Consider the following 25,800-nt stretch of genomic DNA (forward strand, 5'->3'; position numbering starts at 1 on the left):
GAGTACAATTTGTCATGGAATAGTAACATTAACAGATGCGGAAAACCTCCTTCAGTTAGGATATAAATTTGGACACCCCTCTCCAACCAAAGATGAGTCAAACAGGATAATTTTTCTCTTACATAAAATACAGTAGAATAACCTACATATCTCTTGGATCACAAACGGTTTCTAGAACTCATTTGTTTATTTGCTCTGTTCCAAGTCCCAGAAATAAAAATGAACTTCCCATAGGAACCACCTGCTCTTCAGTGATCTTTAATCCATCCACCCCTGTCAAAGCGTTTGAAAAGGAGAAGACGGAAGACTCACCATTTGATTGCTGTACCAGTATAGCGACGTTCCCTTCAGCACCACCCAGAACTTTTTCCATTTGTTGCTCAGGAAAGTTCCTTTTTCTTTTTTCTTATATAGCCAACCTTGGCAGTCAGCATGTCCCAGGTCTTTACAGGATATCCTCCTCCGACTCATCGTGAAAAACCCTGCAACAATTATATGAAGAGGTAGGTAACATATTACCCTGGTTTATGTGACAGAGTGAAAGGTTACTGTTAACTGTTTACCTCTTGGGAGTTGGATTTTTTTACCAAGATTTATGCAAAGTAAATGCAAAAAAAAAAAAAAGAGAGAGAGAGAGAGTAATTTATTTTTAAGCATTCATTTGGTGCTTACAAGGTACAAGATAGGACCAAAGAAACAGTGAGACTGGTATGCAAGTGTAATTCTAAGAATATTATTCAACAAGGATAAGTTGAAAAAAAATAAAATCGGGAAGCTGGCAGGCACATCATTGCACTAACACAGCTCCTTTCAAAATAATAGCAGTCATTATGCAATAGATGGAGAAGGGTTAATGCCCACCTAAACACAGCCACTTCCCGACTCAGTGCCAGCTTTTCTAAGCTTTATTGACACACCACGAGGGATTAATCCAAATGAACAGCATGCCGTCATTTCTTAAAATCGATCCAAAAATAACCAAAAATTTAATCTGCCCTCCACCTTCTGATATTAGCATGAAGACAGACAAAAATCGGATCCCAAAGAAGGCATCGGACAGAAAACCCACACTCAGGCACACAAAAAAGGGAATAAAGAAACAAAAGAGATCTAATTACCTTGAGTTTTCTTTCTCTGCTTCTGACGCAAGGGAACCTGCTGATAATGCAGAAAGGAAAGAAAAGAGGAAATTTCTGATTGTGTTGTAACATTTGTAAAGAGAGAAGGAGGGAGGGGGTGGCAGTGTTTATGAGCAGGATGGAAGCTAAAAAAAAACTCTCCAAGCAGAGCTAAAGGGGAGCTACTCGCTGAGGCACAAAATGTGCTAATCAGAATCGGTATACATTGAGCTTGAACCTGAAAGACACACACAAAGATGCGTAACTCGGTCTGTATCACTAATGTTTCCTGTTTCCACCACAGGCAGCTTTCGTGCTACCACTTCAGTTAAGGCAGGATGATGTGCTCTGAAGTTCTTAAAAATAGTGAAATATTTCCCCTTTGATTTTGTGTGTGTGTGAGAGAGAGAGACAGACAGAGAGAGAAGAAGAAAAAAAAAACAGATTCTGCTTCTTCTCCTACAATTTCTAAGTAACATCAATTATTTCTATAAACTGGGAAGATAATTGTGATCTCACACTATGACAGGTTCTCATCAGATTATTAAATCCATGGCCCTGCCCCCACCTGGGGTGACACCTAAACCACAGGAAATAAATATCCCAGAAAAAGAAATTCCACAACTTCTTTGGGTGACATTGAAGTAACTATCAACCCTCCTTATCAGGAAATTCTTATCAATAGCCAGATTTATTTTTTTTTTCAATAGCCAGATTTATTTTTTTTTTCAATAGCCAGATTTAAATTACTCATTGTGTTTAAGCACCTCTGAATATTTCTCACATGTTCTACAGAAGATAAATTAATTTCAATTTCTATCTTGTACTAGCTCTTCAGATATTCAAATCAGACATAAGGTATCTGAAACACACATCTTTCACAATACATTTTAAACAGTGTATTTGTGTCTGATCAGACTACCAGCAAAAACAGATACCAAAATAAACTGCTTTCAAATAACCTAGTGTATGCGTGTGCATAGAAACATTTTAGATGAAAGAAGTTGCACTTTTTCTGCACAATATCTAAGATTAATTTACTCAGATTTAAAAGACTTAATCTTATATGTCAACAAGAAAAAAATTTGAAAACACCTGTACCTAATCACAAAGCTGGTCTAATAGTCGGCATGTAATCTTACTATAGCATTTCATGTTATTGTAGAAGTACCTGGGTAATATTCTACATACCTAACTATTGGTCTAACAGCTATTCTATGTGGTTCTATACGTGTGAAGAGAGAATATGATATAGAGGGAAATAGGATGGCATTTGTAAATCTAGAGGCCTGAAATCAACTCCTTGCTGTCATAATTAGTAGCTGTTATTACACAGGGAAAAGTTGATTTACCACTTAGAGCCCACTTCCTCGTTTGTAAAATCAAGATATTTCTAATAATTCCAATCCTACAGGTGTCATAGATATTCAACAAGATTGCATGTGAAAATCTTCCAAAAACTAAAAAATAGTATATAACTATATATAGTATAATATTATGTTATTACAGATAAAAGCAAATGCTTCATACTAATAAACAAAAATTTCAGCATTTTTAGGATAGATAGGATTTGTATTTCCTTCTGCAATGATGATGAAGTCAATGTGCTTCAATTAATTTCCTGGGAAATCTCATACTGAATTTTTATTTTACAAATGTCAGAAAAAAATTTTATCCCTAAAGGAATCAGTCATCCTTGCAAGAAAAGGACATAACAAAGGCAATATTGCCCTAAATTTTAGGCAAGGATAGATTTATTACAGTCATGACACATGACTAAAATTTAGGCATATGATGATGGTCCTAGTCTCAGCTCCACATTTCCAAATCCTTCCCATCCTGATCTGCATCTTGGTCTGAAATTCCCACCCTTCCCTCAAGTGGTCTCCTGGGGTCTTTTTTCTGTGCAATTATCTGAAATTAGGGAAATCAGTACCTATTCAAACATTTTAGCTCAAATATAGATATCATTTGGTGAATTAAAAATTAGGTGAGAGCCAAGACTAAAGGCAAAAAAAAAAGAGAATAAGTAAATTTAGATGTGGGAACAGAGGCATTCCCAAGGGTCCTAGCTCCAGATGAACAAGGTGAATCACACTAGTTCATATAAAAAGAGCAACTGTAAAAACAACAAAAGAAAGGAAATTCACGAGAGGATCATTGTAGAACCTGTGAAGAGAGGCAACGCTTAGGCTATCTTTCTTCACTGGGAATCTCTGAATCTCCTCCATCCACCCTTTCTGAGCTCCGGTGGGCCTGGGAGCATTCTCCAACTCCAGAGAAAGCCCAAATGAAACTGTAGGTGTTGTCTCAATTTTGCCAAGACTAGTCCTTCGTGCTTGCTAGATTCTTCTGCCTAAGGCTGAGTAAGAGTCAGAGATCCAAGCAATGGACAATACCTTGTGCAGGGTGAGCACCCAATACCAAGAAAGGATTTTTTTTATCCAGACCTTCTTTAAGGAGGGCAAAGGAATTTAGTCATCAAGTACACCCTCCTCTGACAATATTCTCCTAAGACAAATTATTATAAACTGTTCAAACTGTTTCCCCCAACCAGAAACAGAGTGCTTATTATAGAAATAACAAATTACAGGTAGTTTCAGTTGCACTTGATGTATATGAATTTGAAACCTAGTGAGTTTACATGAGAGAATGAAAACAATCTTGAGAACTTCAGTGAGCTTAAGGTACATTTTACTCCTCACAACAGGAAGTGGAACCCACGAACTAGTCAGTTTCAAAAAGATCTTAGATGTGGTTCTTTTCACTAGGTAAGTGAAAAAAAAGCTAAACAGCCAGTTGAGCAATCTATGAGATAATTTTTCAATAGAGGAATTGCAACTCATTAATAACAAGTATCCAGAGCCTAATAACATCTTTCCATTGGGATGTTGTGGATAAAAGTGAAGAATTACTCTAAATTCTGAATTTGCACTAACTTGATTCTAAACTGTGGGGGAAATTTTTCTTTTAATTATATATTTCTTTTTTTACTGGAAAACAGCACCTTTATTTTACAAAATGCTTACAAAAGTTCATTTGGTTACTAATCACTTAAAAACACAGATAAACGTGCAAAGAAACCAGTACAAAATATACAAAGGAACCTCCTTTGATGTTGAATGATGGTGCTAAGACCCAAGTTATTAGTACAGTGACCTCTAATCTATATAGTAATTCATAAATCTTGCAGACACAATTTATCTCCATGATATATTAAAACTCACAGTGAGATGGTTTGTCATTACATGAAAGTTGATAATGATCCCGGTCTTTAGCCAAATTATACAGTGATATGTTACTCAATGGGCCCTGATTTATAACATTAACCAGTTTTCATGGCATGAAGCCTCACTTCATTGTCAACCAAGCTTAACCAAGCCACAAAATTCCTAAATATTTTATAGACAAGTCAATTCCAGCTGACAGAGCTGTTAGGAATATTTTTCCACAGATGGCTTTCCCCCCACAAAGATCTTTTCTCCTTTCTGGAAATTTAAACTCAACTTTATAAAGGAAATTTTAAAGCTTTCAATTATTAAAATTTTACCTGAGGAAATACATGAAAAACTCACTTATTTTTTTCAGAAGACTAAGCACCTTAAATATTACTTGATAATTCATATGAAAAGAGAATCTCTAGTAGTGAAAAGTGGAGATAGATAATAGACATTTTAATAATAATAGACAGTAATAGAAAACAATGACAACTAGAAGATATATATAATGTTTGCCATGTGCCAGGCACTGCCTTGAGTCTTTTCACAAATACCTGGACTAAATCTTCACAATTATTACGGCTTCAGTGCTATTCTTATCTCCATCTTACAAGAAGAAGAAAATTGAAGCAAATGGAGGTTCAAGATTTTGACCAAAGTCACCAAAGTAAATGGCAACATGCATATTTTTATTTCAAGAATAAAACTCACAAAGTGGTAGCATCTTAGGATATTTGTGTGTTTGTTGTTGATATTATATAAAAGAGTAGGAGAGGGAAACAAGGACCAGAGTCTGAGGGTAAGGTCTGAAAGAGGGATGACTAGGAAGGAGAAGGAGAGATGGGAGAGGAGAGAGGGGAGAGAAGAAGTCAGTGAGTGGAGCCAGAGAAGGGTGGAGGGACCAGAAGGGGAGGAGTAGGAGGAGGAGGAAAAGGAAGAATATAGAAAGTGAGGGAGAGTGGGATGTCAGGGAAAATCCTGGAGTTTCTAGCTTAGACAATTGAATAAATGAGAGCAATGCAGACAGCATAGTTTTAAATAAACACGTTCAGTAGTAAATATCAAATTTGATGTTCATCTGAGGCATCCAAGTGGAAATGCTCTGTATATATTGTACTTAAGGGTCTGGGATTTGTAGAAAATCTGTAATCAGGATATAAAATTGGGAATCATCCATCTACAGAGAGTAAAAAGCTTGATATGGGATAAGATCACCATGTGTGTAGAATGACAAAGAACTGAAGTCAGAATCTGAAGGAGGCCCAATTTGATACACAGGAGCAACAGAGCAGACAATCAAGGAGACCGAGTGGAATAGCCAATGAAAAGATAAAATTAGGAGAGGGGTTGTTGTAGAAGTGAGGGAGAGATTCAAAAGTAAGGTGAGTCCAAGCCATCAAATGCTGCCAGAGTAAAAGAGAAAGATCCACTTACAGATATAGACTGTAGCCCCAAAAAACACATGTGCAAAAAAAAAAAAAAAAAAACACATGTGCAACGGAAGTCACACAGTTGTTAATTGCAGCACTGTGGTGATAGTGCCCAACTGTAGGAAGCTGAATGTGTTTGAGTATGTGAGTGGATAAATAGTGTCATTTTCATTCACTGCTGTGCTCTATTAGAACTAGAGCTATAAGGAAAAAAAATCTCAAAAATCATATATTGAAAATCAAATGTCTATATTAATGTTATTATTTATTGTATTGTTAAATATTGCTTATAAATGCTAAAATTTCACAGAATGATAAACACCAAAATGTAACCTGGGGCAAGTGAGAGGGAGATAGTAGAAGGAAGGCTTTGGTAGGAAAACACAACTGTATTTATATTTTCTTACTTTAAAAATAATATCAAGGGGCACCTGGGTGGCTCAATGGGTTAAGCATCTGACTCTTCTAACTTCAGCTCAGGTCATAATCTCACGGTCATGAGATCAGGCTCCGAGCTCAACCAGGGGTCAGCTTGGGTTTCTCTCTCTCCCTCCCCCACTGCCCCTCCCCCTGCTCGCTCTCTCTCTTTCTCTCTCTCAAATAAATAAATGAATTTTTTAAAAAATTAAAAATTAAAAACATTATCAAAAAGCAAGAAAGAAAAGAAGAAATATGTACTCAATGACTTAGAATATGAATATATTTGATGTTTATTTAACTTTTTGGATACTCTCAAATTGCTTTCAAGGGCCTACTTACACCTCTCGCAGTATATAAAATGTTCACTTCTCTGCAACCGAAAGTGTATTTTGGTGACTTGTTTCAGAATTTCAGAAATGTTACTACTTGTTTCTTTTTTTAACTATTCCATTAATTTCTGCTCTTTATTATCCCTGTTTCTTCAGATCTCTTTATATTTACTCTGTTATTCTTTTTCTAACTCCTGCAGATAATATTTATCTCATTTATTGTTTTTAATAATACATTTAGAACTATACATTTACATCTAAATTCTACGTATGTCTCCCTGTTTTTCAATTGTAACTAATTTCTTTCCATCCAGTAAGATAGTCTAGAATGTACTTATCAGTTTCCTAACATAGGAGAACTTTTCACTAATTTTTTCTCCTTGAGTTCTAACTTTGTTGCTTCTTGTCCAGAAAACATGATCTTTATGATATCAATTTCTTGAAATATAATAGCATTTATTTGTCACCCACTACATAGTCAAATTTTGTAAGCATTCTATGTAAACTTCAAAGTTCCTATCTCTTTTATGAGTTTTGTTGCTGGAGCTAGAACTTTGTTAGTATTTCTATTTCTTTATTTTAAGTCTTTCTGTGTGGCATTTCTATGTGTAGGGTTTTTTGTTTACTTTTGCTTTTTTTTTAAAGATTTTATTTATTTATTCATGAGAGAGAGAGAGGCAGAGACACAGGCAGACGGAGAAGCAGGCTCCATGTAGGGAGCCCAATGTGGGACTCGATCCCGGGACTCCAGGATCACACCCTGAGCCAAAGGCAGACGCTCAACCACTGAGCCACCCAGGTGTTCCGACTTTTGCTGTTTCCTTCACATGCATCTTATAATCAGATTTTTACTTTTTAAAATATGATTGCATGTGCCTCTTGATAAGTGTTTAATCAACTAACATTTACTGTAATTTCATGTTGAGTTTTCATTTACATTTATTTTATTTTTTCCATTTCTTTCATTTCCTTACATGGTATTCCCCTGACGCTCAATTTAGTATTTTCAAATTCATCATGAATACAACGTGTAATTCACCACATTTTTAAATGTTATTTTTTTTAATTTTTATTTTATTATTTATGATAGTCACAGAGAGAGAGAGAGAGAGAGGCAGAGACACAGGCTGAGGGAGAAGCAGGCTCCGTGCACCGGGAGCCCGATGTGGGATTCGATCCCGGGTTTCCAGGATCGCGCCCTGGGCCAAAGGCAGGCGCCAAACCCCTGCGCCACCCAGGGATCCCTCACCACATTTTTAACTCCTGCTTCAGTGTCTTCTCTCTTGGTACTATAGTCTGGATTTTTATTTTTCTGTTAAAATGTTATTATTATCATTATTACCATCAATGTACAATTAAATTTAATGACATGTTATCAATTTCTGTGACCATCTTTATTTCCTTTATCAAATGTCTGTTGGACTCATTTCTCTTTATGCTAGGGTATGTCCTTTAATGGATGTTTGTAGGTAGCAAATTCTTAATCTTTGTGTAAGTAGTAATGTCTTTATTTTGCCTTCAAAACTGAGTGATAGTTTAGCTGAGTATAAAATTATTTTCATCTGGCACTTTGAAGATTCTGATCATCTATCTTCTACCATTTATTATATTGATTAAATTGCTATCAGTCTGTCATTCTTTATATGTAATCTATCTTTTCACTTTTTAAAGATATACTATTATCCTTGATATTGTGTAGTTTTATTATTGTGTATCTAGCAATGGACTTATTTTTATTTATACTTCTCATTCCCAGAATGAACTTTTAATTAGAGAATTGTTATCCTTTCTTAAGCATGAAAAGTTAGCAGAGATAGTCAAATAATGCTTTTCTAAATTTTTCTTTATTCTCTTATTTTGCAACTACTATCAAATACATATTTGTTCCTTTTTCTTTCTTTCTTTTTTTTTTTTGTTCCTTTTTCTTAATATTGAATCTATTTCTCTCTTGGTGCCATATATGTCCTGTAAAAGTTTTTCAGTTTACCAATATTCTTTTTGAAAGTATCCAAAGCTGAGTTCATGCCATTTGCTGAACTTTCTATTTCAAAAAATATATTTTCTCCTCTAATACTTCTGGATATTTTCAAAACCCACTTATTTTTCACATTTTTAAATTTGTGCCTGATAATCCTTCAAAAAATTTTTAGAGGATATTTTGAGTTTTGTACTTAAATTTTTCTGTCAGTCTTTTAAAAATTAATTTTCATTGTATATTCTTTCTTGGCATTTTAAAAATCTGTTTTGGAATTTAAGTTTGAAGAATATGAGTAGAGAAGTCTTATGCATTCATCTTCTCTCTCTTCCCCACCACCCTTCTCTCCACTGTGTCCATGGTTTCCTCTTTCAGTTTGGAGACTGCCTCTACAGGATGCAAAAACAGACCTACAATCATGTCCTAAGGTGATCATAAAGAACCATGCATAACCAGTCACTGATCTAGCTGGTGACTAGGTTCATCTCCTGATTTTGAAACTGTGTCCCACCTCCTCCCTCCCTAACCTGAAGGGGGCTAACTGCATAACCCCAGGCAGTGGTTCAACAACTGTTTTCATCTTTAGCCCCTTTCACAAGTGGAAAAGCCCCCATTTACCCATCATCAAGAAATGAATATAGCTCTCCTCATATTTAGTGAAGCATTTTTTTTACCCCCTTAACCTGAGCCAGGAAGCAAACTACATCCTGTATCCAGACTAGCTGCCAATTAGGCCCAGAGCTTCAGACTTGCTTGCTGCTTTTCATTTCTGGTCCACAGAGATGATTACTGTATTTGGTGAACCTATCTGTGGTTTTTGGTTTTCCATGTTTTTTGTTTTTTGGGGTTTTTTGTTTGTTTGTTTTGTTTTTTTGTTTTTTTGTCTAGCATTGCTCTATGTTTGCAGCAGAGTGGAATATTAAAGTGCAAACTCAGGATCATTACTGGATGGAAGCCAGTCATTCATTAATAAGAATCTATCTTGAAATCATAGTTCCAATGACAGGCAACTCTCTTTCTATAGTAGCCTCTATATACCAGCAAGACACCTATTCATTTCCTTCTCTGGACCTTAAACTTTATTGTATTATGCAGAAATGGTAAGTATTTTGATAACTCCATACTTTTGAATATTTTATTCCTTGTCCCATTTTTCATCTGGTTTAACCTTACTCATCCTCTCTGATCCAAGTCAAATGCCACTTCCACTATGAAGCCTCCTCTGACTTTAGTAGGCAGTTAGTTTTTATAAGAATCTTATATTCATGCAGTAATGTATACTTATAGTCGTTATAATAATTGATTCATCTTACCTCCCCAAAATCTTGATGATAGGTACTGTTCCTATTTTCCTCTCCACAAAGGAGAAACTTCATCTTGGTGTAGTTAAGTAACATTTCCTTAGATCACACTTAACAAGTAGCAGAGCCAAGATTGGGCCCCAGGCCAGTCAGCTACCAAGGCTATTTTTGAACTCTATATTACATTGTTTATCCTGTCTTCTATATTGACAACATTTTGCTGATGCTCTGAAGTATACAGTATAATTTAACTGTTTATACATAGGTGTGGTACACACGTGGTGGTAACCCTACCCACCCAGTGGTCCAATCTAGAACCTGTGAGTAATCGCAGACAGGCCCTTTCCCTTAGTTCACACATTTACTCAGTCACTACCCCTGCTCATGTTGCTTCTTAAAGTTTTCAAATCTTTTATCAGCTCTGTAGCTGAATGACTACAACCCTCTTTAGATTCAATGACTGACCAAGACTTCCAGGTAGAATTAACGTTCTTGAACATGTCCTGACTTCAAAAGCTAGCACCTAGCCCAATGTGTGTCACATGGGGAGCACTTAATAAATATCTATCAAAAGATTAACTGTGTCTTATATCAATTTTTATTTCATATTATGCCTTACTAGTAGTCCTGGCACAAGTGGAGATTTAACAAATATCCAGAAAGCCATCTACTGCCTGATTACTCAGAGCTGAGAAATGCCTCTACTAAATAACAACAGCAGTGTTAAGCAACCTGAGATTGCTCCAATACCTTTCTCACTCTCAGAGCAGTACATGCATAGAGAAAAGATTCTGGTATTGATTGACACTAATTTGAACTCACTTGGAGTGTTGACCATTGCTATTTTCTTGTATTGGCCAAATCTCTACTTTTATCTAGAATACCATTTCCTCAAAAACTCTCACAGCTCTCTCCAGCATCCTGTTTTAACCATATCGTCCACATACTGAGAAACTAAAATCAAAGACACAAGAATGCATGGGATGAAGGAGGAGGTCTAGCAGCAGGGATAGAAATTTTCCAGTGGTAGCTCACAAGACCCTACCCAATGATCCTCTCCCCAAGCAGCTGTCAGGCACTGCTCTGCTTAAGTCCTACTTGGAATAGCAAATATGTTGAACAGCTGTCCAGGTTTGATCTGCACCTCAGGCTTGTGCACCACAGCACTGGCAAAGCCACCTTAACATAGCGTGATGTGCATGTGGCCTAAAAAAACAAGCTGCCAAAAGGTGAACTCCCTTGTTGATCAAAAAATGTGAAAAACAAATTCCTCACTTCATTCCTGAATTATCCCCACATCCCTGAGACACACACCATAGGCATAGAGTTGGAGGGAGGGGCAGGCAGCTTTCCCATGGGGGCCAGAATCATGTCCAGGCAGTTCACTGCACACGGTACACAACGACCAAACAATACATGATCTGTAAGGACTAAATACTGAGCCTTCCTGTGAAGTATACACAACCCAGACCAGTTTACTGTCAGACCAGCCATCCCACAGATGGCAGTCCAGGAAACAGCAGATAACCCAGCCACAGCTCCAGAAATGAATGTCGCTTCCTACTCAATAAGCTTGTCCTCAAAAAAAAAAATAAAAAAAAATAAAAAAAAAATAAAAAAAAAAAAAAAAATAAAAAATAAGCTTGTCCTCATTGAGCCTGGAAGCTGAGCCCAGTTACCATGATTTATAGGCAAAGGCTTTTGTTTCCAGAAAATGTTTTCCCTTAATATTTTATTTAATAATAAGTTATATTAATATATCTATTATTCATATTTATTACATTGCTTTTATTTAAAATAATTCTCGAGAAATCACTATCATAAAGTTTTCATCAAAGCTGACCACTGCTTTCTCATGAGAGCCATCCCTGAAAGTAAGAATTCTCAGAAGATTTAGGTAAAAGAATTACACATGACAGTGTGTCCCATTCCTTCTGAGCCTCTCATCTTTAAGGCCATTCTCCATTCTTAGCGAAAATGTGGTTACTACAATCTGAGAATAGAGAACTTTCTTAATTAAGCCTTTAAGATTCGTAAATGTGGTTGTTATTTGTTTATGCTTTTATTCATTTATTTCTTTAGTTTAGTGAGAAACTAATCGTAGATGAAAACTAGCGATACTGACTTAGCATATAATACTTTGTTATCACCATAGCATGATGTATAGAAAAGCTTATAAATATCAAGGACTACACAAGTAGATTCTTAGAAATATTTAGGGATTATACCATAGCTAATCATTATGTTGAAGATTTCCCAGCAAGCTATGACCTGGATCTTAAAGATGATTATGCTAATTCTTTCTTTCAGGCTACAGTTGGGTAAATTATGACTTTTGTTTATTTAACCACCAGTTTTTGCACAATTACTTGGTGCCAATTCAGTGGCAAGCAAGCTCTGACACAGCTTCCCAGTCAAACACAGAAAAGAGGAAGTTGAACAAGGATAATGAGGTCCACATGGAAGTGCTATTACCTACAACTGGGGAATCAGGGCAGGTACCCTACAAATTGATAAAAACAAAAGCCTGAAAGATGAAGACCTGAGCATGAGAGGATCTAATACAGAAATGCAAGTGTGAGCCTAAAGGCACCGACCACATAGTGTTAGGGCATAACCACATTTGGCATAGTGAAGTCACATCGTGTGGGGCCTAATAAGTTATGTTTGAAACTATAAGGTTTATTCAAAAGCCAATAGGAAGCCACTGAACAGATGTCAGCAGGCGAGTGGCACAATCAGATCTGCATTTAAGAAAGTTCACTCTGGCTGTCTCATGGCAAGTGGACGGGAGGGGCAGATGCAGAGGCAAGAAGCCCAGTGGGCAGACAGAAGGGCATGTCTGTGAAGGCGAAATATTAAGAAGGTACAACCAATAGAACTTGGTGAGCTAATTCCTTCAGTCCTATGTGAAGCTTTGGCTCTGAAAAGTCTGCTGTTTCCTTCAGAGAGAAAAGACTACTATCAGATAACAAACAACTCAGCTTAACAGGAAAAAATGCTCTTCTACCACACACATAATAAAATTTCAAATGCTTAAAATCTAGTTTCTTGAACAGTTTTACTGGAACCATTTATCGTACCAACCTCAATAACTATCAGGTCAGGATCAACAAAAGTACCTTAAAAGTATTGCTTTCCCCCTTCAGATGTAAGCTCCTCGTCATATTACCAAGCTGAGTGCTCAGCACATAAAGTTCAATAAATGTTAGGTTAGTGGAAATGAAGTGTAATTCGGGATGTGATTAGGTCAAATGTGTCAAGCATTCTGAAACTACCTAGCATAAAAATAGGTCTCCTGTGCTACATTTTATTTAGAGAACAAATGACAGCAGAAAATTGAACTAATTTTCTGAATGGAAATATAAAGTAGGGTAACCACTGAAAAGCAGCTGGAAGAAATGCTTAAGAGAAATATTTAGCTATACCACCTAGACACTGATGACTAGGAGATAAAAATAACAGGTAAATAGGCATACAAGGAGAGTAGAGCTTATTGAGTCTTGGTGTGGAGGCTGTCTCGGGAAATGAGAAAGATCCATAAACAGCCAGAGTTCCCACCAATAAGGACAGAATCCACCTGCACCCAGGTCCAAGGGGAAACAGGTTACATATTACAGCAGTACTGGCTCTTGATTAGGAATTACATGGGTGGTATGTTAGCCCTTTGGTTATCACATCTGCAGCCTGTTCTAATAGCCAGAATTTTGTTTGCCTTAAGATGTGGAGATTTCAACTTTTTTCAAATCATACTTCCATCTCCAGGTCCCACCTAGTACAATGGCTGATACATGATAGAGTCAAGGAGAGGAATCAGTGAACATTAAATGAGTGTTTGAATGAATGAATGCACGCATGAGTGAGTGAGTAGATGAATGAATGAATGAGTTCATTAAAGTACTTAGGTGCTCTCTTATTATCATAGTTTCCATTTCTTCTTAAACATGTATGATGAACTCCTTCCAGTTGGAACACCACATTCTTTCAGTAGAATAGGCAAGCATTGTAAAAATTAACCCCTCCAGTACTCTTCTCAAGGATCCAACCATTCCAGTTCTCCTTTTCCATTTCTTTACTCCATATAACACAAGCACATGTCCTTATAATCATATGCATTTTTTCAAAAAATTTTTATAAACATTGGGCACTATAGTCTTCCTATTTTGCAAATCTGTATACCCACCTTCTTTTGCCCTTGACCACAGGAACCTCCTTTAACACCCTGTGCATGTGCCTTCATATCTATTCCCAGCCAAGGCTCCAATTGCAGCTGCACTTATGTTCTTAGTTCTTCCTCTTCTTTATCTTCATCATGATTATTCACATTTCTATGATCAAACAACACCTACCCATTTGCATCCAAGGGACCACATTGTCCTTTTCTGCAATTTTTAGATGGCAAATTTCCCAGGGTACATAACTGACTATAATTTGTGTTTTCATTTTTAGTTTCCTGCAGTCCTGTCTCCCAAAGTTTCTACCATTTTCATTATTAACAAGTTTTTCCTCCTCATTTAGAATTAACATCAGACTCAAAGTGCTCTCATTGTTTTCTCTATTTCTGGGATATGAAATTGTTAACAAACCAGAGAATTAATCAGCTGCTCTGCTTTTTAGTAAGGTGCCCCTTCCAGGAGCTATCTAGTTCAATTTCTCCATCAATGTTCCTTCAATCTGCCTTGACATCCATTTCCTAATTTGCATCAGAAAACCACTGGCCATTTTCAGGAAGTCTCTACTTCCCCACTTTTGATTCTGCTTTTGGCTCTACTCCAGAAACTATCCTATGCACCCAACATGAGGTCATTAGATTTGCCAAATACGCACACCATACAATCCCGCACTACCTCACATCCCCTTCTATTAGAAATATGCTATTTATGTCAACTTTTTATTTTTTCCTGCATCATAAGTATACTTGGCTCAATTGACTTTCCTAAATAGGCAAATTTATAGCTGTAAAATTATTTTTTAAAAAGTCTACAATGTCAGCATAATTATTGGCAGAATGTTTCCCAATAGAGGTTGCACGAGAGGTTGTGCTAATACCATAGTTGACCTAAAACACAGAGATACTTAAGTACCATCGTTACTTATATACCATCTGTTAAAATCATGGTTATGTTTTTTATCTTGAAAAGCAAATAGCAAAAAAATAAATAAATAAAAAAATATAAATAAATAAATAAAAATTAAAAAAAAAAGCAAATAGCTAGTAGTCTTAAATGTTTTGTGATCATAAGAAACCCCAAAACCTTACAAAAGGATCATTTAATTCCATGGTGGCTAAGGAAACAGAGGACAATAAATAGCTAGCCCAACTTAAGATCAACTTGTTTATTTTTTACTCATTCATCAAACTGATAATATTTAAGTGCACAGTGTCTCGAACGGTACTTACAAGAGCATTGCCATCAGTAGCCATGTATGATGTCAAATTAGTAGAAACAAAAGCTAGAAGAGAAAAAAAAAGGTTCTAAGTTAAATGTGGGATTAAAGTATTCATAAAGCATACATCTCTTTTGATTGATGAATTTCACAATAAAAGCAATTAATTAAAAGGGCTTTTAACACAGAACTCAATTAGCCAATATTTAAAACTAAGTTCATAAAATAAGCAAGAATTTCATCTGCACATTGGTCAGTATTCTCTCAAGGCTACAGCAAGACATGCTCATTATTTACATACTTAATATTGTGCTAAATATAAACTATTTTCTTCTTCATAATGAACAACACAGTATTCTGGAAATATTTGATCTATTGCTATTATTCTGATTGTATTAACTAAACAATTTCAAAAATGTAACTAATCCCAGTGCCCCAGAAGTCCCATCTTTAGTATGAAGATGAGCCCCTTTTGATGTATTCTACTTTGTAGTGCATTACAAGTGGAAAGACAAGATGTTCTGTGGTTTCAAGAAAAGCAGACAAAAACAAAAAGAAAAAAATTCATATTTTCAAAATTTGACAAGCAAAAAACTTGTTAAACATTCACCAGCCACTGAAATTCTTCCCAAAGCAGAGAGACTTTCAGTCTCTGCCAGTGACACCAGAGATACAGAACCATGCTCTGTGTGACTTTATTCCTTATACCAATGGTTCCCAAATCTCAAAGAATGGATCCTCCTTTTTAATGTCAAAAACTTCATATCTATATTATATAGATATGAATAAAATATTTATTTGTAAAATGCTAAAGAGAAAAGCCACAGTAAAAAATGATTGATAAATTTAACTGCTTATTTTTATTTATTTAGGAGAAAAGACTGAAGCCTAAGTAAAAATCAAATCACAAGCTGGTGAAAATATCTGCAATATATACTTAATACATAAGAATTAATTTAAAAATGGGCAGAAGACATGAATAGATGTTTTTCCAAAGAAGACATACAGATTTCATGAAGAGTTGCTCAACATCACAGATCATCAGGAAAATGCAAATCAAAGATCAATAAGATTTCACCTCACACCTGTCAGAATGTCTAAAATCAACAACACAAAAAAACAACAGGTGTTGGCAAGGATGGGGAGAAAGGGGAACCCTCTTGTACTGTTGCTGCAAATTGGTGCAGCCAGTGGGGAAAACAGTATGGAATTTCCTGAAAAAGCTAAAAATAGAACTACCCTACAATCCAGCAATCACACTCCTATGTATTTACCCAAAGAACACAAAAATACTAATTTGAAGGGATACATGCACCCTGATGTTTATAGCAGCATTTTACCTGTGAAACAGCCCGGGTGTCCATTGACTGATGAATGGGTAAGGAAGATGTGGCACGTATACAACAGACTATTACTCGGTCCCCCAAAAGAATAACATCTTGTCATTTGCAACAACATGGATGGAACTAGAGTGTATTACATTAAGTGAAATGTCAGTCAGAGAAAGACAAATACCATATGATTTTACTCATATGTGGAATTCAAGAAACAAAACAAACAAGCAAAGGAGGAAAAACACACAAGGAGACAAACCAAGACTCTTTAACTATAGAAAACTGGTGGTCACTAGAGGGGAAGTGAGTGTGGAGACGGGTGACATAGGTGATGGGGATTAAGAAGTTCACTTCATGATGAGCACTGAGTCATATATGGAAGAGTTAAATCACTACATCATACACATCAAACTAATATAACACTGTATGTTAACTACCTGGAATTAAAATAAAAACTTATTTAAAACAAGATAAAGAGTTCTTATATACTAATAAGTAAATAATAAACTAATAAGAAAACAAGTGAGGAAAAATTCAAAAAAATAAAAATACAAATGACTAATGTTTCACCTCATTAGCATAAAATAAGTGTGAAATAAAACAACATGATTCCATTCTTTAATCTTCAAGATTAGCACACACACAGAATCAAGTAATAGAAGCCACATTTGCTGGAGATGCGCTGAAAAGAATTTGCTGTGTTGGAATGTCAAATTATTACAGCCCAGCTGGAGGGCAATTCTTCAAGATAATGATAACAATCAGTGACCACCAACATTTGCTGAGGCCTTACTATCTGCTATCAACTATGCTACACTACCGTACTAAATGTGCAAAGAGCTTTATAACATATCTTTTTCTCTTTTTTTTAAAGATTTTACTTATTTATTCACAATAGACATAGAGAGAGAGAGAGAGAGAGGCAGAGATATAGGCAGAGGGAGAAGCAGGCTCCATGCCAGGAGCCTGACGCAGGACTCGATCCCAGGACTCCAGGATCGCGCCCTGGGCCAAAGGCAGGCGCCAAACCTCTGAGCCACCCAGGGATCCCCATATCCTTAACGAAAAAGTAGGTAAAAACATGTGCAGGGTGATCTTGTTCATTTTTTATCATAAAAACATAGGTTTATATACATGCATATTATACATCAGTGCATTGGGGGGAGTGTCTGAAGGTATTTACAGCAAAATGTATACAATAATCACCTATGAGAATTGGAATAAACAATAATATATTGCTTGTTCCTTTATGTATTTATTTCCTATAAGTATTTTTAAAATAAAAATGTTCTGATAAAATGCTGCAAGTATTTTATGGACTCTATAGCAATGTATTCTTAATATCTATTGATTAAGCAAATACATAATAAGCAAAAGCTTGTTTGAATTCAGCAGCACATTTAGGTAAAGAAGCTTGTAAACTTGTAAAAGTTATGATCAAAGCTCTGATTTGGTATGAACTGGATTTAAATCTCAGGTTAGCAATTTACTATGTAATCTTGGGCAAATAATTGATATTGTGGGACCTCAGGACTCTATCTGTGAAAGAGGCATAGTAATAGGATTTCCTTCTTAGGGTCAGACAAAAGTGAAGTTAGAAAATATATATTTTTTAAGATTTTATTTATTTATATAAGAGAGAGTGAGTGAGAGAGAGAGAGAGAGCACGAGCCAGGTGAGGGGCACGGGGAGAAGCAGACTCCCCAAGGAGCAGAGGACCCAGTGCCAGGGTCCATCACAGGACTCCAGGATCATGACCTGAGCTGAAGGCACACACTTAACAGACTGAGCCACCCAAGCCCCCCAGAAAATATCTTTATAATACTCACAGCAATACCTAACATGTAATAAATGTTTGATAAATTATTTTATTGTCATAAAACATATTTATTCCTTAAGCACAAACGTATTAAAGGTCAGCTATATATACCCTTTAAAGATAATATAAAGCATTGTTTATATAACTTTTCCTGACTCAGAGGGCTAAGCAGCCCCTCTCCTAGAACAATAGAACAGCTAAATCTATTGTATTCCTTAAGCCACTGCTAAATTCTCTGCCAATTGATGATTTTCATGTATCGTGCCATATGATTGTTGGAACCACCTACAAATAATCTACTGTTATTACTCCCATGTTTTAGATGAGATAGTTTAGGCAACATAGAGGAGGAAGTTAGTAACTGGGTATTTCCAAATTCAAATCCAGACTCAACAAAAAAAAAAAAAAAAAAAAAAAATCCAGACTCCACAGCCTCCCTCTCTCTCTCTCTCTCTCTCTCTCTCTCTCTCTATATATATATATATATATATATATATATATATATATATATTTAAGATTTTATTTATTTATTCATGAGAGACACAGAGAGAGGTAGAGACATAGGCAGAGAGAGAAGCAGGCTCCATGTAGAGAGCCCAATGTGGAACTCGATCCCCCGGGACTCCAGGATCATGCCCTTGGCCAAAGGCCGATGCCCAACCACTGAGCCACCCAGGAATCCCCACAGCCTGCTCTCCTAACCATGCAGTACCACCCTCACTCCCTCAAAGCCTCCCACAGGATGTTGTTCATAATTAACCCCTCAATGGCCATGGTATTTCATGAACCATGATGCTGTGGTCAGGTCTCCCTGGTTGGATGATAAGAATGCCAATGGTAGAGACCGAGACCCAGTCTCCTTCATGCCCCAGGGCCTATCCCAATAAAGCACTCAGCTTAGGTGAGAGTTGTCAAAGTGATTTTTTAAATTAATACATCTATTAAATGGTGGGAAATTATTATTTTAGTGGAAATCTAATCCCTTTGCTCAGCCAGCTTTCTTTTTTTTTTTTTTCAGCCAGCTTTCTAATGTAAAATAAGAAGAGCTAATAGAGGATGATGGAAGACAAAAAGAAAAAATTCATCTCTAATTCTTCCAGTAAGCATTGGGGTTTTTTCACAATACACTGCTCCAGTCACTAATATTAAGATTTCCTTTGATCATGTGGAATATTTCCCTTGTGCACATCGTATCCCTTACCCTCCTAACAATCCCTTAGCTGTGTTCACTCTGTCTACACCCATTGCAACCACTGTAGTGAAAGGCACCTCTCTCTTGAACCATTGCAGAAACATCCCAGCTGGGGTCCTGGCTTGCTTTCCTGCCCAGAGTGATGTTTTTTCAATGCACATTTAACTATTCCTCTCTTTCTTTAAATCTCTACAATGGCCATTGAGATAAAGGCTAGTATCATGAAAATCTACAAGGAAGCTTCTGCCTGGCCACTACGTCCTTTCCAACCCCATCTTGGATCATTTCCATGTCTCTTTCTTTCTTGATTCACTGGCTTTCTTTTTAATTTTTTAAACATGTTTCATCAATCTTAGGAGCTTTGTGCCTGTGCTTCAACAGCCCCCACTTAAGATGGTTTATAGCTACCATCTTATTCAGCCTTTCTTTAGACCAAATGTCATTTAGTCAAGAAAGATTTCCTGAGTTCTTATGAGACATCAACTTCCTTTTGCATGCTCTCATAACATGTTCATTGTCTTTTATTCATAGAAGTTCTCATAACTATACTGAATTATTAATGTTACAGTTAGTTCTTTCATACCTGACTCCCCACTATAGTATGACTTACCTGAAGGCAGGCACCGTGTCTTGTTCACTTGTTTACTGCTATTTCCCCAATCTTTGTACACAGGATGATTCAATAGACATTTGTTGAGTAACCAAATTAAAAATACAAACTAGTAGGGCAGCCCCGGTGGCGCAGCGGTTTAGCGCCGCTTGCAGCCCAGGGCGTGATCTGGAGACCCTGGATCGAGTCCCACGTCAGGCTCTCTGCATGGAGCCTGCTTGTGTCTCTGACTCTCTCATTCTCTCTCTCTCTTTCCCTGCATCTCTATGAATAAATAAATAAAATCTAAAAAAGAAAAAAAAAACTAGTAAAAACACTAAACTATAGAGGAGTTTCCATAAACAAATCCTATGAATTCCAAAGTTTTTTGTTTAGGGGAATGGTGCTGTCAGGAATATCCCTCTAGAATTCACCTTCCCAATCTTCAGGATATGGAGACTGTTGATGTCAGACTTCTCTGAATCAAAGAACAAATGGGTAGAAACACAATCAGTGGTACAGCTAGAGAAGAATAAAGCAGAGGGTGGGGGATACCTAGGCACAGAGCCATTGTAGAGGCTATGTGTCAGTGTTTACTTAATAGTTTTAGAGTTTCAGTACATTATTTCTTGAAGTAGTAAACATACATGAAATCAAAAGTTTCACCAAGAAGCTTCAAAGATAATTTGAGGCAGAATCATCAAAACAATTTAAACTCAAATGTTGCTTCTCCTCTTCCATAAAAAGCACAGATCCATAATCCAAAAGAATTAGGAAATGAAATGGTGATCATGGATACTAATATAAATATGTTTGCTTATTGTTTAGACCAGGAGAACCAGCTCAGCTAACCATGGTACAGCATACTTGTTATCTATACATTGACAAGCTAAATATGTAGCACCAAGATTTTGATAAAAATATTTATAAAGCACACAGTAAAAGCAGTTCATAAAAAAAATAATGATGCTGACAAAGGTGTTTTGAAAGTAATAATTTTGCCTTGTTCCCAACACTTCCTGAGTGTATCAGTTTAAGCAAGCTGCTCATAAGTAAAAAGAGTTCAAGGAAGAAGGAATAGTTATTTGATATCTCTTGATAAAGGATTTTTTCATGGAGGATTTTTGTATAATACCCAGGAATTAAAAGTGTATAAGAGCCTAATGATAAGGCAACAAATACCTTTCATAAGTCAAGAAGTTTCTAATTCTTTGCTTTCAACAAGATTTTAAAAAATTTATTTTAATTGTTATTTATTAAAGTAGTTGCTGATAGATCACATGAGATATTTGACATATAGTTGGAAGGGGTTCAAGAGTGCTTCATTCCCAACTATTTATTTATGTGTAAAACAGGTCTAAGGTCACATACATAAAAACCAAGAAAAGGATCAAAATTGGTGCTGAACTCTCTCTCATTCTAACAATAAATAATATTCACCTATAAGCAATTCTATAATTAGGGGAAAAGCCTCATATATTTTATTAAATGATGCATTCTCAATAAAAATATGTACCTCTTGTATTAATCATTATTTTGTCAAAATATCATATTCACGTTATTTGTTAAATTATGTACTAATAATTATAGTGATAACCCACTCCAAATGAAATCTTATATGGCTTAAAGAATTTGTCATGCACAAAAATTAAATCAATTTCAGTTTAAATATGTATTTTTTTGCTGAAATGTATAAAACCATCAATGAAAGATTTTAAAGCATATATATAATTGGATAAAAATCCATGGAATAGTAGAATGAAAATATGAGTTCCCGGGGGTGGAATGGGGTGGAGAAGAAAACAGCAATGTAAAATTAAAACTCCAAAGATGACTTTTTAAAAAATATATATGTGAGACATATCAGATCTCTGCTATTTATATCAGACAGGTTATAGTTCTTTTAATATATATCAAAAGAAATATATATTTTTTAAATATAACCTTTTATAACAAGATTTATCATGTGCCAGAAATGACATCTTTTGCAACTATTTAAACATATAATAAAAACTCTAGGTGACAATGTAAGGTGTCAAGGAGTACATAGGGCTTCCAAATTACTTTCTGGGTACACAACCAAAATAACATGTTTCAAAACTACCACACACACAAGCATTAGGGTCAAATATTTCACCTTGCCACTCATTAAATGTGGAAACTTCTTAAAATCACTTAGTTTGCCTAAATAGACACCTCATATGTTAAACAGAAATAATAACAATAAGCTCAGAGATTTTGTGAGAATTAAATGAAATATCACATGAGAAACTTGCAGGACCCTATGCATACTCACCAAGTGGTAGCAATTATCTTGAATGGGAGTAATTACCTGGAAATGGCTTTGTTATAGAAAACAATTCTTCCTGATGGAATTAGCACACAACTAAAGGATGTGAGCAAGTGTGATAACAGGTTTCATCAAATAAAATAGCTTTTACTCTTCAAGGTTGATTAAACTCCCTATCCTACTCTCCTAGAGACATTTTGGGTGCCTTGTTTCAGAGTTTAAGGGTTTCAGGGAATAGTTTTCTCAGTCCCATTTGAGACTATTAACTTCTTTAAAAAACAACTCCTTAACACAACACCATATGAGACTCAGCCAAAACAATGAGGTCATAAATACTTTAAGTTTGTGAAATGAAATAAAATGTATTCCTGATAAGCTCTGTAACTAAAAGTGGAAAACACATTTCGTTACCAAATGAATAATAAAGCTAATTTCAAGGAAGAAAAATTCCTTAATATATACTGATTGTTATGGATTGACTATGTGTGTTCTCCACTCCCCCTCCCAAAATTCATAGGTTTTGATTTAATCCCCATGTAATGTGTTTGGAGGTGAGGTCTTTGGATGCTGATTAGGTCATGATGGTGGAGTTCTCATAAATGGGATTAAGGCCATTAAAGAGGCCAGAGAGCTAGCTCCCTCTCTTTCTACCACACCAAGAGACAAGAAGAATTGGCAATCTGCAAGTCAGAAGAGAGCTCTTACCAGAACCCAACCGTGATGGCACCATGATCTTGAACTCCCAGCCTCCAGAACTATGACAAATAAATTTGTGTTGTGGACAAGGCACCCAGTTATGGTATTTTGGCATAGAAGCCCAAGCTGATGAAGAATCATTCTTCTTCACTAGATGCTGGTGAAGAATCATTCTATTTTGTTTCAGGCACAAACAAAATATAAGTTTATTCTAGCAATATATTTCAAGAACTGTTTAGCAAATTAGTTAAGTTAGAAATAGGGATTCTGGTCTTATATTATTTTAAAACTGGAGAATAAACCAAGAATATCAACATGCAACCAACGCTCTATTGATAAAGAAGGCAGTTGCTAGTATAATTGGTACTTTTTGTTAAAGAACGAAGAAAGAAATTCACTAAAGGCAGTTATTGGTTCAGCTGATCTAAAAGTAACTTGCCTCCCCTCTAGACCTTATAATCTTTGGAATAATACAACAAAATAAGCACCATGCCCAGTTTTAAAGGTTTTTGAAAAGGAAATGATTCAGATGAGTACCGGGTGTTGTATGGAAGTGCTGAATCACTATACTATACACCTGAGACTAATATTACATTGTATGTTAACTACCTGAAATTTAAATAAAAACTTTTTTTAAAAAAAGACAATTTATTGTGCTTAAAAGATAGCTCGGGTAGAATAAACTATGGCCTAGGTTTGTTCTTTTTTCACAGAGCAAGACAATGCTGAACTAAAATTTTAAAAACCCACATATTTATTCATAATGTGCTCACCCTTTAAAATTACAAGCCTGGTATATGACAAAACATTCTCAGAGCAGCAAAGAAACTTATAGAAAGTCCATGAACATGGGCAAACAATGTGCATTATTTTTAATCCAAGAACTAGAGCTAAAGAGGAAATAGAAAATGCTGGTCACTCTAGAGGCAGAAGTCTCAGACATCATTAAGTATGTAATATGTGTGGCAATAAACTGTACATTTAACCAGCAATGAGAGCCGTAAGCAAGCATCTTCTGTTAAATGGTAGTCTGTGATAGCAGCACCATAAGAAGCAAGAAAGAAAATCCATCTTTGTTCTTATATAAAAGCAAAGGACATGGAAAAAATCCATTAGTTTTGGAAGTTAGCAAGAGATCTCTTGTGAAGATAGAGCAGAAAAGAAGGAAACAAAATACAAGAGCCCCCTGTAAGCACAAACACAGTGATGTATGGGATGGGGATGGTCTGGAGTTATTACTTGATCCAAGAAGTTGAAATTCATGAAAGGAAAAATGGCTTTATCCAAATTATCTCAAACATTTTTTCTTTTCTTTTCTTTTTTTAAGATTTATCTATTCTAGGGTGGGGGAGCAGAAGGAGAGGGAGAAAGAAACTCAAGCAGACTCCACGCTCAGTGCGGAGCCCAACCTGGGGCTCAATCTCATGACCCTGAGATCACAACTAAGCTGAAACCAAGTCCCATGCTAATGGACACCATGCAGGCATCAGCATTTTTCTGTTAAGTTTAAGCTCTATTATCATCTGGATTCTGATCTATTTCCTGCATGCTTTAAAAAATCTTATTCTTTCTTTCCTTCCATTTATTTTCTCTTTTATTGTTAACTTTTCCACTCATTTTGCTATATTTCTGCTCTCTCTCCACTTTGAGAATGAACTGACAGATGGTTTTCAGAGCCACAGCTTTTTTTAAAACAGAAACTATGATGATTAAAATTACTTTATTTTCAACACCACTAAAATACTGTGATACATCATCTGAGGAGATTGGCAGACCTCTCCCTCACTTGTCCTTCTTGCATTCCCACAGAAGCTGTCAGTCCCGACAATCAAGACTTAGACTGGAAAATCTACAAATCTAAGCAAGGAAAGCTCCACTTTCAGCCAATCATGTCAATCTCTGCTCCCAACGGACCATTTTACCATAGTAACAAGGAGGTGGCAAACCGCAAGACATCTTGAACAATCTGCCTCTTTTACCTCCTGGAAGAACCTGCACCAAATACAAGTGGCTGTTGACCATGCCCCTTCAGGAAGCATGAAACTCCTTTGTGTCCCTGGCCCTTCTGTGAGCTTCCAGAACCCAAAACTTTAAAGATTATGGTCTGCACCCCAGCATGCCTTTAGGGCCCAAGCGAGTGGGCAGGACTCTACCAATCTCCCAATGGGGCCTTGGCAGTTCACCCTGTGTCCATCGCTCCCAATTGAGGCACTTTCCATTCCCTAGCTCATAGAACTGACTAGATGCTGGAAGAGACTCATCTCTGTGGGGCTGATTCTGTTCTCATGATTGTCTTAAACTCCATAATGTCAGCCCTGTAAGTGATTGCTCTCACGGACCTTCCAGAATTAGGCTAGTATGCTAACTTGGGCTATTCAAATTTTTTATATAAGCAAGGGACCTGCAAAACATATTTGTACACACACACACACACACACACACACACACACACACACCGTAGCAGCAATCTCATACAATGCAGGTTAAATCTACATGATTGCCTGCCTCCTCTTCTAGGCCATTGACAGATCCCAAGAACTTCTAGGAGCCAGGAATTCTAAAAACACAGTCATTCTAGTTGTGTGTTTAGGCCCAATCTAAGGTATCTGTGATTAAAACCCAAGGAACCTCCTCAGAGGTTTGTACCAGCACCAAGATGCTACATCAAGTAGGGAAAGGGCCATGAGGCCTAAGATGAAGC

The 25,800-nt window shown here is 36.3% G+C and overlaps 1 protein-coding gene and 1 long non-coding RNA gene across 7 annotated transcripts in view; one reads left to right on the forward strand and one right to left on the reverse strand.

Moving 5' to 3' along the window:
- IPCEF1 (interaction protein for cytohesin exchange factors 1) overlaps window positions 1-25,800 on the reverse strand; it is a 170,364-nt gene that overhangs the window by 70,244 nt on the left and 74,320 nt on the right. For 5 of the 6 annotated variants that reach the window (XM_041737911.1, XM_041737884.1, XM_041737868.1 and 2 more), the window contains 3 exons: window positions 15,193-15,245; window positions 1,119-1,158; window positions 313-482 (listed from right to left, as the gene is read on the reverse strand). In XM_041737911.1, coding sequence (XP_041593845.1) covers window positions 313-482; window positions 1,119-1,158; window positions 15,193-15,216 — 234 coding nt within the window. In that variant the 5' untranslated portion in view covers window positions 15,217-15,245. The remainder of the gene's footprint in view (window positions 1-312; window positions 483-1,118; window positions 1,159-15,192; window positions 15,246-25,800) is intronic. The other variant, XM_041737876.1, reaches the window with a different exon arrangement.
- Window positions 320-25,497, forward strand: LOC121480959. The gene is made up of 3 exons (XR_005985163.1): window positions 320-503; window positions 19,351-19,431; window positions 24,909-25,497. It is a non-coding gene; the product is annotated as an uncharacterized LOC121480959 (long non-coding RNA).

Source organism: Vulpes lagopus, chromosome 2, assembly GCF_018345385.1.
Source record: "Vulpes lagopus strain Blue_001 chromosome 2, ASM1834538v1, whole genome shotgun sequence".
NCBI classification, from domain to species: domain Eukaryota; kingdom Metazoa; phylum Chordata; class Mammalia; order Carnivora; family Canidae; genus Vulpes; species Vulpes lagopus.